The following is a 19,183-nucleotide window of genomic DNA, read 5'->3' on the forward strand; positions in this document are numbered from 1 at the left end:
TCTCCTTTGAGCGGTTAGAATTTAATTTGATTTGATTTTTAATTAGTATATTTTCCCAGTGTTTAATAGGTGTAGCCTCTTGAAGAATAAATTAAATCCATAAACATTACTTAAGCATAAAGCAAACCTCTAAGCATTACTAAAGCAATAGACTAAAGCAAACTCCTAAACATTAATTAGTATAGCTAAAAGTAGGATCTCTATGCTACAGAAGGCACGTATTGTGAGCTTCCTTCCTTATCAAACAATTCCATTTGCCTTAATTAATTGGGTGTTCTTATTTTCTCTGCATTGCTGTGAAGCATTTGCATCGATAACACAAAATCTAATCTGTCAAAAAAAAGAATGGCAGATTATTTTGCAAATGTGTTTCTGGAAATCCTTCGTGAATTGCTGGTTGAGTTTTTTCTTAGTGTGTAAGGTGATGTTGACAAAGTCAAAGGAGATTTGAGAAGCATACATGCATTGTTGATGAAAGCAGATAGAGAGAGACGTGATTCTCCAACTCTAAAGCTTTACATTTCCCAACTCAAAGATCTCGCTTTCAAAGCTAAGAATCTGCTCGAAACGTATGCTGTTGAAGCTCAATCCAAAAGGGAAGGGTGAAAGAGTCTCAAGGAAAAACTCCAAAGGTACATTTGCATCATTTGTGAGTGCTACAGCGTCCACCATGTTGGGGACGAGGCTCGCGACATAATATCCACCTTATCCGGCCTCACTAACAAGTTAGAGTCGGAGTTGGGACAAGAATGCTCATCTCTCATGAAGCAGGACGCTGAGACAGACGTATGCGCAGGAGGTTGAGCCTCATTTCGTGGGCATGGAGAGAGACATCGCGCTTTTGGTCTCCAAGGTGAAGGATGATAAACGGCCCCGAGTAGTGAAGATATGGAATGGGTGGTCTCGGAAAAACTACTCTCGCCAGAAAGGTTTACAACCACAGAGACCTCCAAAGTTATGCTCGGGCTTGGGTTTGCATCACCCAACAGTATCATCCTAAGGCTGTTTTCGTCAATATTTTGAAACAACTCTGCACCAGCAACCAAAAAATTGATGACTTGAAAGTTGAGGATTTGGTGACAAGAATTCATAGTTTTTCAAAGGAGAGAAAATGTTTGGTGGTGATTGATGATATTTGGAATAATGATGATTGGGAGATCATAAAGCAAGCTTTTCCGGTGAATTGTAACGTCATTCTCACCACTCGCTCCCAGAATATTGCTAATCAAGAATCCGAACCTCATAAGTTGAAGTTTCTTATAGAAGATGAAGGTTGGGCTTTACTTTAAAAAGTAGCAGACTTTTCTCCAGGTTAGTTTTTGTAGCTTGTCAAGTTTAACTGTTTAAGGGTGCATTGGTTGGTTGCTCAATGCTTTCGTTGTGTTATTTTGTTAGATATTTTGAGTTTTTAAATTAAAAATAAGATAAATGATTTCTAATACTAACATTTGGTATTCTATAAAGTTAAAAAGTTTGTTGCAAAAGTCATAAACTTAGCACTTATAGCAAACTTTTCACAATTTATGCCCCAAATCAAGGCTGATATGGTAAGTTAAAATTTGAAGTGGAATTAGTATATTCACTATCATTTCATTCATTTGGGGTTGGGCTTGTTGGGGTAAGTGTACATAAATTTGAATGTTTATCAAAAGGCAGAAAGAGAGAGACGTGAGGGAGTTAGAGCCTCTAGGCTACCTCACCAATTCTTTTTATGATGGTGAATGTTACGGATTCAATGTTCCACATCAGTTAGTTAGAAGCTTACTTATGTAGGATCTATAGATCAAATAGGCTCTCTCCTCTAACATAGACTAGTCTTCCTACATCTCATATTAATAGAATTTGTGGTGGTATATAGATATTAAATTGAATAGTTCAAACTAAAATAGGTTGTGTAGAAAATAACTTTTTCTAGGGTATATTTGTCAAAAAAATGAAAGAAAAAAAATATTTATATAAATCAATGAAGTAAGGAAAAGAGATCAAATGTATATATATATTAATAAATGAGGTATATAGATACAATATAGTGAAAGATTTGATAAAGAGTAAAGAATAAGATTTATATAAGGACTATTTATATTTTTATTTGATGAAATTGTAAGACTACTTCCGACTAGAAAATAACTTGTGATACTAATTCTTATTAGTATTATTGTGTTAATTCTAAGAATAAATAAAATACACCGTATCTTATTATGTTGTAGATTGTGGCAGTTGATGAAGATTTAAAAGCATTTGAACATATTTGAAGAGAAATCGTGTTAAAGTGTGAAGGATTTTGCACCAAAAAGAGCAAACTTTACTAGACTGGAAAAAGGTAAATATGAACATGGAAACATATTTAAGGCATGGAGAAGGTGTTGAAGAATATAGAAGGGTAAAACAAGGGTTGGAGTTGAGCTATGATGTCTTGCCTTATTACTTGAAACCGTGCTTCCTTTATTTAGCATGTTTTCCCGAGGATCACAAGATTGATACAGAGAGATTGTATTTATTGTGGATGGCGGAAGACTTCATTTCATATCAAGATAAAGGGCCTAACGAGAGCAGATATCTAACTGAGCTTGCTATGAGGTGTATGGTTCAACTGCATAAGAGTCAAGTGTACAGCACTCTACATAAGAATTTTGATTCATGTGGGCTGCATGATTTGATGCATGATCTCTGCTCTTCGAAGGCTGAAGAAGAAAAGTTTGTGAAGCGCATTGATGCTTCCAAATATCTGTGTGGCATTCCTCCACCAAGGTTAGCACTGCTTCCATCCATTTGCAATTCCATAAGCAGATTAGCCATAAATTATGACCTCGAGAAGAGTATATCAAGTATAGATGGGCTAGAGGAACTTAATCATCTTCGTTGTTTATGCTTCTCCGAAAAGGTAGTTTTCTTGGTTCACAAATTGTCTTGAAAGAGAATTCGATTAACTTTGAGAAGTCGAGAAATGGTTGAGGATATTTGTGGTAGAAGGTTATGAGTTTGAAAGGGGAATGTTACCAAGTAAGGTGGGTGAACTAATTCATTTAAGATACTTGAGTTTGATGTTGTCTAATGTGAGAGAGCTACCAAAATCTATATGCAGCATGTTGTACTTGGCTATCACCCTTGATTGTTCTCAGATTGCCAAATGTGATTTGGGAGATGAAAAGACTAAAACATTTGTTTCTTAGTAGGAGAATAAAGTTGATTGGAGAGGAGAAACTAAGACTAGATGGACTAGAGGAGTTGGAGACATTAGAAAGTATCAGTAGTGAGACTACTTGCATTGAAGATATTCCCAAATTAGTAAGCCTGCAAAGTCTATATGTTAAGAGTTTATGATGTGGATAGCCTGTCAATTGTGTTGAGCAACAAAAATAGCCAACTACGTGAGACTCATCTCGTGGTTGAGTCATGTGATTTAAGTTCACAGAAAGGTAATAAATGATGGGTTGATGTCTCCTTCTTTGGTTACTATGTGGTTCTACAATTGCAATATGAGTGGCAATTTTCCACACCACAAACAAGGGATGTGTCAAAAGTTGGGACGAGGGTGTTGTAGAAGTGATGGAGATTGGGAAGTATCCGATGTTGCAAAGACTCGAGTTAAGGAAAGTAGAGATGAGAGGAACATTGATTTTCCATTCAAATTCATTTCCACAACTAAAGAAGCTTTATCTTTCTGATTTGAAAGATATGAAGAAATGGGAAGTGAAAGAAAAAGCATTGTCAAAACTTACTTTCTTGTCGATCGATTCGTGTTGTAATTTGGAGAAGCTCATCTCCACTCTTCAAGAGATAAAAATCAGGGGCATGTCAAGTGAATTCATGGAGGGAGTAGAGGAAGGAGATTATGCCCCACTAGTCAAGATTTTGAGGTAACTAATTTGAAGCATATGCATATTGGTTTTTATCAATAATGATAAGATAATAGTAATTCTTAAATTTACTCAATTAAGTTAAAATTAGGGTATAGGATCAAAATAAAAACCAAGCCTTTAGATTATGGTGATCAAAACCGCCTAAATTACGTCACATAGCATATCTATAAGATTTATTTTATGGAAATCAATCATTTTGTAGTTATGAAAAATCAAAGAAAGGGTAAATTAGGGAATCAATCATTTTGTAGTTATGAAAAATCAAACAAACTGTAGATGCATTTGAATAATGTCGTAGTGCAATATAGATAATGAACTCGATAAGTTGTTTTAATGCTATACTACTTTTGAATCTTTATCACATGCCATTTTCAGTGGCAATTCTCAAGCATTAAATATCTCAATAAATCTGAAAAAAACTTAAATTTATATATCTTTCAATTTGAATTATTTATCCACCAATCATACATTAATTATAAGTAATTTTATGAAATATTCAAACAAAATTCCAGTTACATATATTCAGGTTAAGGGAATTTGCAAGAAATTTTATGTGTCATACCATCATCCTAGAACATAATATAAAGACCATTTAAATCAGTGGACAAGATTCCTTTATTTCTAGTATTTTTCGTTTAGCACATTGATTTCTTGTCTCTTTCTTTTATACTTATATGTATACCATGTCAACATTCTATAGTATTTTATTTATTTTTTTTTACTTGTACAAATCCCCATTATATCTCTCTAACTCCCAATATCCTCTTCATATTTTACTTTGCAGATTACCAACAAAACACCTGATATTCTTCCCAGAATGACGTTATTTCTTCCTGATTTCTGTTTTCTCAATTCTGGCGAATCTCAAATTATTTATTCCAATGACTTGCTTCTCTCTTTGCAATTCTTTTCAAACATCAATTTGTATATTCCTTGTTTATCAACTCTGCCAATCCCCATGTAATTATCTCGTGCATGCATGTTTGGTAGGGTGGAAAACTCATCTAAGGATGAAATTCCAATTTCCATCCCTAGATAAGTTATCCAACCTACCAAACATGCACTATCTTGTTGCATATATATTAAGTTGTCATGTCATGTCATGTCAAGCAAACTAAACAAGCCCTTTGCTTTTTAACTAGTCATGTTGTTTTAGGTTCTTTTGAATTATCAAGACCAATTGCATATCCATTTAGTTATTTATAAGTATGGCTACAATTATTCTGAAATCCTTTTTTTACAAAAAGTATGGTTGATATTTCTAAGAAAAGTTATGCTGATGGAAATATATACTTCCTCTAATTTACATCTATCAAAACTCTGCATCTGAAATTCATTCTGTAGTGGGACATTAACTAGTGATATGTGTTTTTTTCCTCTGTTTGCGCTAGTTTTTGCCGGTGTCATCTGAAATTCATCTGAATTATTAGAGCACATTACAAAAGACTATACTTTAAACTATAATGAATATTTTAAATTATAATGAAATCTGTTTAAAGTAGTAATACACACATATGATCGCTATGACAAATTAAATCAAATCAATGAATTGCACTACACAAACTAGTTACTAGCTACTAGTATAACTTATTCGTTCTTCCTTACGTAACTTAGTTAAGTGCTCGGCTCTGTTTTAAAGAGCACCTTTGTTTGTTTAGCGAGTATTTCAGTGCTCGCTAAATCTCGTTTTACCAAATTCAATCACTATTGAAAATTAGTGCCGGCGAGATTATGATGCAATAGCTTGTGCGCAATCTGGTCTCTCGCATGCACGGCCTCCGGCGACCTGATCGGATCATCCGGCGCGATCAGATCGTCGAAGAGCTCAAACCTCAGCTCTGGCGCGATCCCCTCGTTCCTAATCTCGCATATGTTATGCAGCACGCAGCAAGCCCCGAGAACCACAGGCAAATCAAGCAGCTTCATCTCCGTCCGCTTCCTCAGGCAGCTCCACCTCGCCTTCAACCGCATGAACGCCTCCTTCGCCACCTCCTGCACCTCCCCGACCTTCTCGTTGAACGCGTGCTGCGACCACGTCAGGTTCTGGTGGGCGTAGGGAACCAGCAGCCAGTCTGTCAGTGGAAAGGCTGAGTTCCCCACTACCCAAGTGTCTGCCAGCGCGCCTGCCAGGGCGCGCTGGCAGAGCACTGACTTCTGGAGCACGTGCTCATTAGTCATTGAGCCAGGCCATCCGACGCATATGTCGGTGAACACGCCGTTCGGGTCGACAACGCCCTGCAGCGTGACGGAGTACGTCGTCTTCTGGTTCCGCTCAGTGTGGCGCTTGTTGAAGTACGCAGCGACACTCACCTTCGGCGCGATGATCGGGATGTGGGTGGTGTAGATTGCCCCACCCACCCCGGGGATCCCGGACGCGGCCTCGAAGCCGGCCCGGATTGCGGCGGCGCGGGCCGGGTCGGGCCACTGGAGGAATTTCGGCATGAGGACGGCCCGGATGGCGGCGCAGACCTCGAGGATGAGCTTGTGGCAGGTGGAGATCCCCAAGCCGAAGCGCCTAGAGACCTCCCGCAGGGCCTCCCCGGTCGCCAGGCGCCAGATGCACACGGCGACGCGCTGGCGCACGGGGATGGCCTGGCGGAGGGTGGTGTCCTTCTTGGTGACCGCGGCCTCGAGCTCGGTGCAGATCATGTCGAATGTGGCCCGGCCCATGCGGAAGGCCTTCCGGAACTCCTCGTCCGGGTAGTCCGGGCTGCTCACGTGCTCCCACCACGCCTTGGACCGGGTTTTCACCCACAGCCGCCGCTGCTGACCAGCGGCGGCGGATGTGGACTCTTCTGGATCTCTGTTTAGCAGTGAATAGAGGTCCATTTCAGGATTGGGAGTCTGGTATTGGGTATTGTTGTTGAATGCCATGAATTTGTTGATCATGATTTTGAAATTATGATATGTATATATACCATACGTGTATGTGTAGATAGTGTGTGAACGCGAGGGAGTGAGGTGGTCAAGGTGAGGATAAGGAAATGGACCTCGACGCGTGAGACACGGACGGTGGGTTCTGTATATACGCTTCGATTTGATACGATGAATTCATTATCATAGGGAGCTCTGGTTTACGCGGTTGGGTTTTTAAAAGTTGGGGAAGGGAGGAGGAAGCTCTCTAGGGGTATTTCTGTAAATTACTAATGACGAGTGGCATAATACTATAGTTAGTCTAAAATCAGAAAAAAAAATATCACCATCGCTGACTTTCGCTTTTAAATAATTCTCCCTCTAATAATAATTGTTTTTTAGTATTTCACTTTTCATCATAATTGTCTCATTTACTGATTTACCTTATACTACTACTATGTGTGATAAATAGATCTCTTATTTCACTCATCTCTTTATCTATTTTTATTTACATTTTTAAAATCCAAATAAAATCAAAGTAAGACACCTAATTGCGAATAAAGAAAATAAGTCGTAATAAAAGTAGATTAGACATCTAAAATGGAAAAAAATAAAACATCAAAATAAAACTTTTAAATTGGAAGTAGGAGTATATTAGAGCATCCATATATATCCCGTTTTTTATTAAACATTTAAGTCTTAAAGCATTTAATATTATTTACATTTTTTATTATATACAATTCTTTAAATATGACATTACTTAAATATTAAAATATCACTAATAAACCTAAGATTATATAATTTTTTAAAAAAAATAATTTTACATAATTAAAAAATTAAAATTACATACTCCCTCAGTCCCAGAAAATTTGACACTTATTTTCATTTTCGTCTGTCTCTAAAAAAATTTCACCTTTCACTTTTACCATATTAGGCAGTGAACCTCACATTCCACTAACTCATTCTCATTCACATTTTATTATAAAACTAATATATAAAAGTAGAACTCACGTGCCATTAACTTTTTCAACCCATTTTGTATTATATTTCTTTAAATTAGTGTCGGGTCAAATGGTGACAAATTATAGAGGACGGAGAGAGTAATAAAAAATGAAGCTAGTGATGGGATCCAAGTAATTGAGCCCTTAAACTAGCAACAAACGTCTTGTGTTCCTCAAACTGTTTCTCGTTGAGACCATATAAATCTCATATCCTTGACTTTAGTACAATGCTAAGGAGTTTGTGTCAGTGGCAGATCCAAAATTTTCGATTCGGGTGTACAATAAATAGTTATAGAAGTTTAAAAATCCAAAAATTTTGTTTCATTCATGAAACGCATGACGGTGATGCGTCTTACCGAAAGACGCATCACCGTCATGCGTCTTTGTTTGAGCATTTTGGTGGGGAGAGAGAGATATAGTATTTTCTTGCTTGGCACATATCAGTATAGCGCTCATGCGTCTTACCGAAAGACGCATCACCGTCATGCGTCTTTGTTTGAGCATTTTGGTGGGGAGAGAGAGATATAGTATTTTCTTGCTTGGCACATATCAGTATAGCGCTCATACGTCTTACCGAAAGACGCATCACCGTCATGCGTCTTTGTTTGAGCATTTTGGTGGGGAGAGAGAGAGATATATAGTATTTTCTTGCATGGCACATATCAGTATAGCTAGGCACTTTGAATTTTATCAGTTTGTCATTCAATTGGTCAAAAGGAAATATCCATCCTTATTACTTGAGTAAGCAAGCTTCAAATTTAAAGTCAAAAGGGAATATCCATCCACATTTCATTTAATAGGTTAAAACATTCACCTATAAAAACAGAGATATTTTCAAGGAAAAAAATGAATTAATAGAGTTTTCATCTACATTACTTGAGTAAGCAAATTTCAAATCATCTTCATTTTAAAACATAAACAATATGCAAGATTGCAGAGTTCCAAATTTTCTAACTCCTATGACATGAAGAAACAAAGTCAACTCATACCAACTTATATCTATCTGAAAAACAAAGATGCTGAAAGGAGAAAGGTCAGAAATTTCTAATTAGCTGTTTTATCACAAGTGTTATACTGAATGAAATGGGTTTAGTGTGATAAAGAAATCAGAAGATAACCAGTTTCTCACAATTCAAGCAAAAACTTTACACGGTATTACAATACTGATTCAACATAGTTTGAAGATAACACAAGAGAGCAAGACAGTGATCTTAATTCAAACAACTACCTAAGAGATTCACCTAAAAATCCAAATGAGCCTCTCCGAATTGATAAATACTTATGGAGCAACATGGCTCTTAACTAGAATGAAGTAGATTCTCTAGAATTTCCTTTCTTTCATCACTCGTTGACACAGCTGATATCTTAGCTTTGAAACTTCCTGAAAATTGTAAAAGAATACAAACTTCTTGTTTACTATTGAAGACTTTCAAAATATTGAAAACTCTTCCACAATTAAATGTGAAGCCGCTGGTTGATATCGGAACACATCACACATTATCTACATGTACATAAATGGGAGATCATTTCAATCCTATTATACCACCTAAAAATTAGTAAAAGTAATGTGATTGATTCACAACATCCATCTAAGAGCATCCGCAACGGTGGCGCTGCTCGCCACCGCCGTCCGCGCCGCTGGCACGGACGCCACCCTCCGCCGCTGGCACGGCGCTGCTCGATGCATTCACAACATCCATCTAAGAGCATCCGCAACGGTGGCGCTGCTCGCCACCGCCGTTCGCGCCGCTGGCACGGACGCCACCCGCCGTGCCAGCGAGCAGCTGACGTGGCGCGCCCTCATTCGTCAACGGCATAGCCGTTGGGTTTAAATAATTTTTTTTAAAAAAAATCGGTTTTTAATTAAAAAAACTGATAAAAAATAAAAAAAAAATTCACTTCCCAAAAAAATTATATTAGTTTATAACCATTTTTTACCACTTTTTAATTTTTTTTTATTTTTTTTACCCCAAAAATACACACTTTCATCTATAAATACCCCCAATTTCACTCCCAAAAATTCACATCAAACTACACAATTCTCATCATCATTCTCTCATCTCCATTCTCATCTTCAATCTCTCATATCCATTTTCATCTTCATTTTCTCATACCCTACAACATCACTATGTCCGGCCAAGGCGATAACCCTACGGGCTCCCACGGTTGGAACCCCGAATGGTTCGGTTCACAACCGTTTCCTAGTCCGGAAACGGAATATTCGGCTCCTCCTCAAACCCAAGATTCGGCCGTTCCGGGTGGCTACCGTCCATACCCAATCGACGACCAAGGTGCCTCCGAAGGACGATACGGGTGGACACCGGAGCCTAGGCCGACCGCCCCCTCCCAACCTCTGCAAGCTCCTACTCGCGGCAGCGGTGTCCGCACAACGTACACGCCGGCGGAGATGGATAAATTGTTCAAGGCGTACTTCGAAATCTCCGAATATGCGGCGGTTGGCACAAACCAATCGGGCGATCACTTTTGGTGGCGCGTATCTCGCCGGTACAATACAAACCGGCCGTCGGGAATGATCGAGCGCAACGAGAGTATGGTGCGCAACTGCATCGGCCGAGCCAACGACGAAATTGGCAAGTTCAATGGCTATTTCCTCCAGGAGTCGTGGAATGCCGGGAGCGGCCGGAGCGAGGTCGACATCATCACTGCGGCGCTGAGCACATACCAATCCATGAACGGTAAGTCGTTCAAGTACCTCAACGTTTGGCAGGAAACGCGGTTCCACCCGAGGTATCTGGGAGGCGTAACATCCTCCTTTAGCGGCTCCTCCAAACGGTCAAGGTCGGTATCCCTATCCGACTCCGGCTCCGAAGAAGTGGCTAGCCAACTCGCCGGAGCTAACTTGGGTAGCCCCGACGCCGGACCAAGCGGTTCTCAACGCCGACCGCAAGGAAGGAAGAAGGCGGCGGCCGAGCGCCGGTGCTCCGCGACTCCATCGGCCCCCGCCCCCGAACCCGCACCCTATGTTCCACCTCCACCCCCGAACAACTCGTTGTGGGCCCTTTTGGCCCAACTCAATATGGCCGATAGGTCAACTATGACCCCCACGCAACTTCAAACGCACGAGGGCATGGTAGTGGGTCTCCAAAAACAATTGGAGCTGTTGCCGCCGGATGAGTAGTCTTCCTCGGGTAATATTAGCCAATAATTATGTAATTTTGTATTTTTAGTATTTTAATTATGTAATTTTTAATTTTTAGGATTTTAATTATGTCTTTTTTATTTTATCTGTATTTTGTAATATTTATTGTGATTTTTTAATGAATTTTAGTATTATGGAAATGTTTATGTTTAATTGAATATTAAATTAATTGTGCTCGTCCTTGCGGAAGAGCACAGTTGTGGGTGTTGTGCTCTTGCCAGAGAGCATGCATGAATAGTACCGCCAGGGCCCATAACCGTGCCGCTGGCAAGAGCACAGTTATGGATGCTCTAATATGCAAAGAGATATACCATTATTTCCAACAGTAAATGTATAAAGTAACTAGCTTACGGATGTTTTCCATCCATGATGTGTAGCATCATAAGTGGGATTTTAGCTGACACCAGCACTGTTGCACATCACAGCCTCCAGAAATGTAAAATCAAGAAACAACCTAAAATTAAAAGAAAAAAACAAATACACGTGACGGTGATGCGTCTTTCAGTGAGATCTTTCAAAAAAAAAATTTGTGTTACTGAACGACGTACCACCGTCATGTGTTTCATTAACGAGAGACGCATGAGGGTCATGCGTCTCTCCCAAAGCAAGGAAAAAAAAGTCTAGTACAGTTATGAAATGTTAAATATAGCATAGAATAACAAAAGAATTACCCGTCAATCTTCTATCCCACAAATTTTCTCAATTCCATTCTGTTCTTCTTGTATTTAGTTATTTATTTATTTATAAGCAGTTTTTTAGCAGTTCTTGTGTGAGAGAGAAGAGAGAAGAGAGAAGAGAGAAGAGAGTGATGAATTAGTGGCAATCTGAGATCAAAAGTCCTCAGCCTCAAATTAGTTTTTGGCGTTATGTGTTCTTTCAATCCAACAATTATGGAGTGTTATTTATAAAAATATTAAAATCAATTCACAGTTTTAAGCTCAACACCATGGCTTCTCTGCTGAGCCCACCTCTGAATTTACCCTTCAACAAGGTATAACTAACCAATTTCTCTGCTGTTCATCACTTATATATTGCTATTTCAAGTGTAATTTCAAGATGTTGAATTTTCTTTGGTCTGTTTGCTCAACCAGAATTGAATTATTGAATCGCTGCAGAGGTTAGTTTATTCTTGGAGTGTGTATATTTGATTCTTCAGAAACTGAACAAAACAATTTTGTAGAATTGGATTGATTGAATTTAATATGCTATCTTCCCTTTTAAAGTTGAGTGGCTGAGTTTTTCAGAATAGGGATATGAAACATTCAATCTAGATTTGATGGTTCAGAAAAGGGGAGGAGTATTCTTCTTCTGTAAATTCAATTTAGGTTAGCTTTAATTGATGCTGATAGCAGTGCGGCGCTATTGTGAAAATTTGCACTGAAATCATTCTGATGCGTGCATCGTGTTTAATTTCGGCTCAGCCTTTGAGTAGCATCATATTCATGTGATCTTGAGTTGGCAAAACGGAGTTCCGAGCTCTCTAGCAGTGTGCTGATGTGCTTGTTGGAAAGATGAGGAGAACGTTTAATCGATCTTAGGAATCCCTCGAGGTGCAGGATAGGGCCAGGTTTAACAGTATAAATGTTGTTAGAGATTGGAGTGCTCGAGTATTACTCATTGTTCCTCCGGGATCATTTGTCCAGTTATAACCTTTTAATTTAATCGATGATACCCTTTGTTTAACTAATGGAGACATTCATCTGTACCGGGGATCTGGATTGGAGTGAAACCTTATATCTTTTTACTACTATGTTAGTTCCAGAATTGTTTGATTATGTTTTTAACTGGATTACTTATTTCGACCGTGTCTATCTTCAGGCCAATGATGTAAATGTAAGAGCTCTTGCTACCAAACCGCTGTCAAAAAGAGATTTGTTTTTCGGAAAAGCCAGAAATGTTCAATTTCCTGCAATAAAATCCAAAGCATCCACGGAGGCAGATGTGCTTGATAAGGATTCTGCTGAGGCTGTTAACGACAAGGATGGTAAACATTTCTTCATCTATCATCCTGCATCACCAATCTCAGTCTCGCAACTTCTAAGATTGTTATTCGTCATGCCTATATTAAGGATACGAATGACCTCATCTTCCAAAAGAATATAGCTATTTACCATAACATCCTTGAGCGTATCAAAGATGTCATGTCATCTGTGACTCTGTTGCTAGTACAGTAATGCAGCCTATTTTTTGTAGATTAATGTCTATGAACTTCTCGTTCATCATAAAATTGGATAGCACGATAGGCGTAAATCTCGTCGTTTGATGCCAAAATCATTATTGGAAGTACATGAAATCAGTCCAGTCTTGAATTTAGCTTTTCTATGTTTGGCCTCTGTATGACTATCTGTGTTGGAAGAGGGACAATGACATGGTTGTTCCATCTTACTTCATCCCATTTATATCACATTTATTTAAAAATTTGTCCGAGCCAGCTTTGGTAGAGGTGGGCCGTGAGCTCATGTAAAGCTGTTTGAAAGCTCAAACATTTACTAGCTCTAAATACTTTGTATTCTTGATAATAGAAGTATATCTTTACATATATATGATGTATTAGTTGAGAATAAATCACAAGTTACATTTATGTTGGAGTACCACTTCGTATATTCTCGATAAATATAGCCTTTTGACTATGAACACATTTCCACATGCACTTCGTATTACTAGGACAAACCACATGGTTTTGCTGTCTAGAGGTTGGTTTTTGTTCTATATATGCAGTTCTGGTATTATCCGAATCCTCTGGATTGTTGTAAGAACAAAGAAGATACTACTGAGTTCAGATCAACTTGTCTTTCCACCATTTCTCCCCAACTCTGCTCTTATTTTGACGACTCAGCACTAATACGTTAATGGAAACATGATACAGACCCGTATAGTGGAACCTTAACCCAAACATTTCTTTCGTAGTTCTATGAGGAAAAAATTATCAAAGGGTCAATGTCACTTGATGTGTAGAAAACTAGAAATTTATAAAAGTAACAAAACTTGGTGTGATGTTGTGATCTTGAAGATTTTGGACTTGTTGGCATGCACCATGTTGGAATCTTGTGTGAGAATCTTGAAAGGTCACTGCACTTTTACCAGAATATTCTCGGTGAGTTCCTCCTGTTTCAGTGTCATAGATTTACCATTCTTCTTCGCTGTAAAAACTCCTTAATTTTTTCTTGTGTGATATAAATAGGTCTACCAATAAATGAGGCACGACCACACAACAAGCTCCCCTACAGAGGTGCTTGGTTATGGGTTGGCGCTGAGATGATACATCTTATGGAGCTTCCGAATCCTGACCCATTAACTGGACGGCCAGAACATGGCGGTCGAGACCGCCATGCCTGCCTAGCAATACGAGATGTGTCAAAGCTAAAAGATATCCTCGATAAAGCTGGTAATATGTGAGGTCATCTGGTAGTACTACTTTTGTGCTGTAGGATACATTCAGGCTCACGCTGCCCTCGTTTGTGTTTTCAGGCATACCCTATACCCTTAGTCGCTCGGGACGGCCAGCAATCTTCACACGGGATCCTGATGCCAACGCGCTCGAGTTTACACAGGTGGACTGATGGATTCTTGATTAGTAGCTGTATGCTTGTTCTTCAAAGATTATTTGAGAACTTTTTATATGGTCAGAAGAGCTGTTGAAAATCTTGCAATCCTATATGTCAGGTTTGGTGTAAAAGTGATGCCATTAATGTAGATGTTAAGAAATAATGCAGTTGTTGGCCATTACCCTGCTTCTGTTGAGATGTAATATAATGCATAGTTTTCCGGTTTAATAGTATGATCTGGTGGCGACCGTGAAATAGTGTTTCATTTAATTTGGCGTGGATTTTAAGTAATATGTGAGAAAAAAGTCGGTAGAACTTGGATTTCGTTATTCTATTAGTCATTTAAACTATTTATAAGTCACACACACAAGATAATTATTTTTCTTTCATCATTTAACACCCATAACAACCTGACACTAAATTTTATTTTCCTATATCACTATTTAAAAATGACGTCACTTATTTTTAAATTTTTTTCTTATTTTAATTTGCAGTTATATATATTTATAACATATTCTAATTCTATTGATATGTGAATATATAGTTAAAGCAAAAAAAAATTTACTTTGCTCATTAAGGAGTACATATAATTTTATAAATTGAAAAATAAATTAATTAATAAATTAATTCTTTGTGTGTACAATAATCTCCCTCCACTTCTCTTTTTCCTATTTATTTTTTCCTCTATTTTTGTATACCTTTTCTAGTACTCTCTCCGTCCCACTTGATGACACGTTTTCTTTTTTTTGTTTATCGCAAACACATTTCCTTTTTTTTAAAACTTTCTCTTTTCAATTAATACACTCAACCACTTTTTTCCACTCCTTTTAAATTATTCATCTCTCTTTCTCTCTCTATTTTAATACTTACAAGTTACACCCACATTTGCTCTCTCTAATTAAACACATTAACCAATAACTTCTAAAATCTGGTATCGGCCAAGGAATGTGTCAGTTTAGCCGGGACATCCGGAGTAAGTAATAAAGTTCGAACTCCTTAGCGAAAATAAATCACGACAAAGTCAACAATTATATAGACTCGACGAGAGCCCAGTTTCTGAAGCTCAAACAGTTGCTTTATTTGTCACGGCAGTCCTCGCTCTTCTCGTATTTGCAGAAAGGCCCCTTCGCCGCTTTGATTCCTCTCCGTTCCATCCCTCCGATTCCGGCGAGGACTCAATCCCATCCCGTGACAATCCGGAACATTGTTCCTTTCTTGGCGCGGCGGTGATGGGGAATCCGAAGCAGAAGTGGACGGCGGAGGAGGAAGAGGCGTTACGCGCCGGCGTCGCCAAGCACGGCGCCGGGAAGTGGAAAAATATCCAGAGAGACCCTGAGTTCAACCATCTCCTCTTTGCTCGCTCCAATATTGATCTCAAGGTATTTAATTTCTTGTTCCAATATCGATGTAGTTGACTGGGAAGATTGTGATTTAAATGTGAATTTTGTATTTGGTAGCTTTCTCTAGAATTGTACTGAATTGAATTAGGAGTACAAAGCAACGGTGTGCTGATGAATGATGATTGGTTGTGTTTCAGTATTTCTTTATCTAATTGTGTGTATTGGTTGCACAGTAATGCAAGCTTATTGACTTCATGTATTGGATAGTGAATAAGGCAATTCGGTTGAAATACGTAAAATGTTTACTCTTTTGTAATTTAAGCCTGTTTTAATGAACAGGATAAGTGGCGGAATTTGAGTGTTGCTAGTGGCCAAGGGCTAAGAGATAAACCAAAGGCAACAAAGGGGAAAGCCAATCCTGCTGAAGCTCCTGCTACTCCCCTGCCAACTGCACAGACATCGGGCTCTGCTGCTCCGTCATCCAAGGGTGCATCTTCAGATGTAGTCATGATGGATTCTTCAAAGCCCTTGCCTGAGGGGATTGGTGCTGCCAAGTAATTTTTCTTCACCGTTATTGGCTCAGAGCTATTTGTTTGTTTGATGTGCTAAAGTATTAAAATTAACTATTCTAAAATGGTATGAAATGCAACATTACAGTATATTGACTGAGCAGATATACTTTATTCTAGAACAGTCATGTCACCATGATTCAATTTATACTGACAAACAGTAGAAATGAGTTCATGTAAGTTTGGGTACATTGTCAGTGTGTACTTTTTTATTTGGGATTTTGTCTGATAAATGTGGATACAAATCCTCTAAAGGTCCTGAGTTACTCTTACTCACATTTGAGTTGAAAAGGACAATTCTCCATTTCAGAAGCACAATAAATATCCAGCTGATTGTAATTCAAATATGGGATTAGTCTGGAAAGTGTTTTCCATGGGATTTGCCTTCGATGTTGTAAATGGTGTTTATGACTAGTATGGCTGATTCCAGATTAGTTTACATTTAAGTTAATAAGTGATTATGGATTTGATTATGATATATATCAATTGAGATTATTGTTGTTTCTTGAGTTAACGTGGCCTGTGGGGGAACTTTCTCGTATTTGGTTACTATGTTCCTCTGTAGTTCTAGTTCTGTGGTAGTAATGACAGTGAAAATGAAGGAAGACAGAAATAGAATAACAAATCTCATATTCTTGAATTCCCCTGATGTTCATGTTCTAATTCTGGCACACTATTTGTCTTCTTGCAACCTGAATTTTTGACTTATGGTAAATTTTTGTACTCTCTTCTAATGCATGGCATTATTGTTCGGTGTAGGTGTACTGCAATGATATTTGAGGCGTTGTCCACTCTTAATGACCTAAAGGGTTCCGACTCTAGTGCAATAGCCAGCTTTATTGAGGTTAGTACATTCTGTTTTCATAAATACAATTGTAATGTAGTTTCTTATGAAATATTTGAGGCCTTCATCCTCCAGTGAGATTATAAACCTGTCAATGCTGTGTAAATCTTCCAGAGGCTCATTAGTTATATTTTATTTGATTTAAAGCGTTTCATTAGCCATTTCTAGAACGTGAATATGTTACCTATCATTTTCTGCACATTGCTGGCATGTCCACAGAACTAGGGTTAGGATCATTTTCTGCACATTACCAATCCTTACTCTGGCTAATTCGCACAGCGAATGTTTTCCCTTTATTCTGTCTGCTACAGCTTAAACTGTGAGTTTGCTTTGAGGTATAAGAAAATGCAGGATAATGAAATCCGCTTCCTTTAAATCTCTCCCTTCTTTTTCATCCTGATCTATAAAAAGGATTTCACCCTTTCTTATTCCTCTTTTGTAATTCCAGTTAGGGATAATATTATCACAGGAGAGAATTTTTTATTCCTCGTCTTCCTTATACCTCAAAGCAAAAGTAACTTTAATGTAGAGTTAGATACATTGGATTTTCAGTTTGCTTTATTCTGCTTTTTACGTTGGATTGATAAGCTCTTTAGATCAGACATTCTTGTTGCTAGAATGTGTTTTATTGTCTCTATCATCTTGTAAATGTCTTTTGTGCATAAGAAGTAAAGATATTTCTGCTTCTGTGTTGAATATTCTTGCAGAAACGGTATGAGGTACCACATAATTTCAGACGGTCACTGACTTCTAGATTAAGGACACTGGTGCAACAAGACAAACTAGAAAAGGTGATTTTCTTATCTCTTGAAAAAGCTCATAAGTGGACTTGTCAAATCTTTTAAAAACAAAATATAGTTTTAGGATTCTGCTTGATCTAAATTACATACACGAAAGAAAGGATTGACCGCTTTTCACATGTCTCTTTGCCCTCTGTGACATTGCTGATGATTTCGAATGGTAATAATCGTACTACTTTGAGGATGTTATATCTGTTATTTACTGTTTTAATCTATAGAAAGTTACCATTCTTGATAATTACTCAAATCCCTGAATCAATCTCTGAAGCATGAAAACTGAGTGTTGTATTATCGAATTCCTTACCACAGGTTAACAATTACTACAAGATCAAAAATAGTGCAGCTCTAGACACAAAACCTCCTGCCCCAGCCCCTGCTCCTGTACCTAGACAAAGAGATGTGCAGCCTAGACCGATTCAGAGCGTTGGGAACCTTGGTGATACAGTGGAAGAATCAGCAGCCTCCACTGCCTACAAAATTGCAGAAGCTGAAAACAAATCATTTGTTGCTGCTGAATCCGTGAAAGAGGCCGAGAGAGTAGCTAGAATGGCCGAAGACCAGGAATCACTCCTACAATTTGCAATGGATTGTTTTGATCTAAGTACACCTTCAAACTTTGCTATCTCTTGCTTCACCTCATACTGATATATGTAGAACCTATATATTCATCTACAATAATCATGTTACACCCATTTCTATCCTCATTTGCAGGTTCTCGCGGTGATATATTACTAATTTCATAGGAATTGTTGCTGCTGTGGAGGCATGAATGTGGGGTGTTTTGCAGTTCTTTAGTAGAATCTTGCTATAGGGATCCTGATGTAGTTGGATAGATAATTTAAAATTTAGGATTTTCAAATATTTGTATTGTTTGTGCAGTTTCAGTAGGTGTAGCGCTTCATGTTTTTGGCATTTTGAAAGGTCATTTTCTGTGTAATGTGATGAAAAAACAGTATCTAATGATTGAACAAGTTCAACATGATTTAAGTAAATGGTAGATGGTAAATTAGTTTATTATTATTATTATTATTATTATTATTATTATTATTATTATTATTATGGAGTATATCCTAAATGATCATCCATATTAAAGTTTTATCTTATACTGTATTAATCAACATTGATCAATTAGTACCTCAATTACATAATACTAATCAATTTATCATCGGATAAATTTTTCTCGACTTTGGTGATTTTGAAGTAAGAATATG

General features: G+C 38.0%; 3 protein-coding genes and 1 long non-coding RNA gene across 4 annotated transcripts; 3 read left to right on the top strand and 1 right to left on the bottom strand.

Annotated features, from left to right (window-relative positions):
• Nucleotides 1–317: 317 nt before the first annotated feature.
• On the top strand, nt 318–4,772 carry LOC121800291. The gene is made up of 3 exons (XR_006050469.1): nt 318–1,311; nt 2,208–3,857; nt 4,645–4,772. It is a non-coding gene; the product is annotated as an uncharacterized LOC121800291 (long non-coding RNA).
• Nucleotides 4,773–5,312: 540 nt separating this feature from the next.
• LOC121798225 (protein ANTAGONIST OF LIKE HETEROCHROMATIN PROTEIN 1-like) lies at nt 5,313–6,829 on the bottom strand. The gene has a single exon (XM_042197128.1). The coding sequence runs from the start codon at nt 6,747–6,749 to the stop codon at nt 5,565–5,567; it is 1,185 nt and encodes a 394-aa protein (XP_042053062.1). The 5' UTR covers nt 6,750–6,829; the 3' UTR covers nt 5,313–5,564.
• Nucleotides 6,830–11,667: 4,838 nt separating this feature from the next.
• Nucleotides 11,668–14,647, top strand: LOC121800029. The gene is made up of 5 exons (XM_042199576.1): nt 11,668–11,865; nt 12,693–12,858; nt 13,885–13,968; nt 14,056–14,259; nt 14,343–14,647. Exons 1-5 carry the CDS (start codon nt 11,821–11,823, stop codon nt 14,432–14,434), a joined length of 591 nt encoding a protein of 196 aa, XP_042055510.1. The 5' UTR covers nt 11,668–11,820; the 3' UTR covers nt 14,435–14,647.
• An 809-nt stretch (nt 14,648–15,456) lies between these two features.
• LOC121797627 (telomere repeat-binding factor 4-like) lies at nt 15,457–18,964 on the top strand. The gene is made up of 6 exons (XM_042196265.1): nt 15,457–15,798; nt 16,099–16,313; nt 17,088–17,172; nt 17,880–17,963; nt 18,282–18,573; nt 18,684–18,964. Exons 1-6 carry the CDS (start codon nt 15,649–15,651, stop codon nt 18,713–18,715), a joined length of 858 nt encoding a protein of 285 aa, XP_042052199.1. The 5' UTR covers nt 15,457–15,648; the 3' UTR covers nt 18,716–18,964.
• The last annotated feature ends 219 nt before the right edge of the window (nt 18,965–19,183 follow it).

This window comes from Salvia splendens, chromosome 4, assembly GCF_004379255.2.
Source record: "Salvia splendens isolate huo1 chromosome 4, SspV2, whole genome shotgun sequence".
NCBI classification, from domain to species: Eukaryota; Viridiplantae; Streptophyta; class Magnoliopsida; order Lamiales; family Lamiaceae; genus Salvia; species Salvia splendens.

Excerpts from the sequence above, each read along its gene's own strand:
- LOC121798225 (XM_042197128.1), bottom strand. The coding sequence starts at position 6,749 with ATGATCAACAAATTCATGGCATTCAACAACAATACCCAATACCAGACT.
- LOC121800029 (XM_042199576.1), top strand. The coding sequence starts at position 11,821 with ATGGCTTCTCTGCTGAGCCCACCTCTGAATTTACCCTTCAACAAG. Across the intron at positions 11,866-12,692 it reads TGAATTTACCCTTCAACAAG|GCCAATGATGTAAATGTAAG; the intron begins GTATAACTAACC and ends GTCTATCTTCAG. Across the intron at positions 14,260-14,342 it reads AGATATCCTCGATAAAGCTG|GCATACCCTATACCCTTAGT; the intron begins GTAATATGTGAG and ends TTGTGTTTTCAG.
- LOC121797627 (XM_042196265.1), top strand. The coding sequence starts at position 15,649 with ATGGGGAATCCGAAGCAGAAGTGGACGGCGGAGGAGGAAGAGGCGTTA. Across the intron at positions 15,799-16,098 it reads GCTCCAATATTGATCTCAAG|GATAAGTGGCGGAATTTGAG; the intron begins GTATTTAATTTC and ends TTTAATGAACAG. Across the intron at positions 18,574-18,683 it reads AATGGATTGTTTTGATCTAA|GTTCTCGCGGTGATATATTA; the intron begins GTACACCTTCAA and ends CCTCATTTGCAG.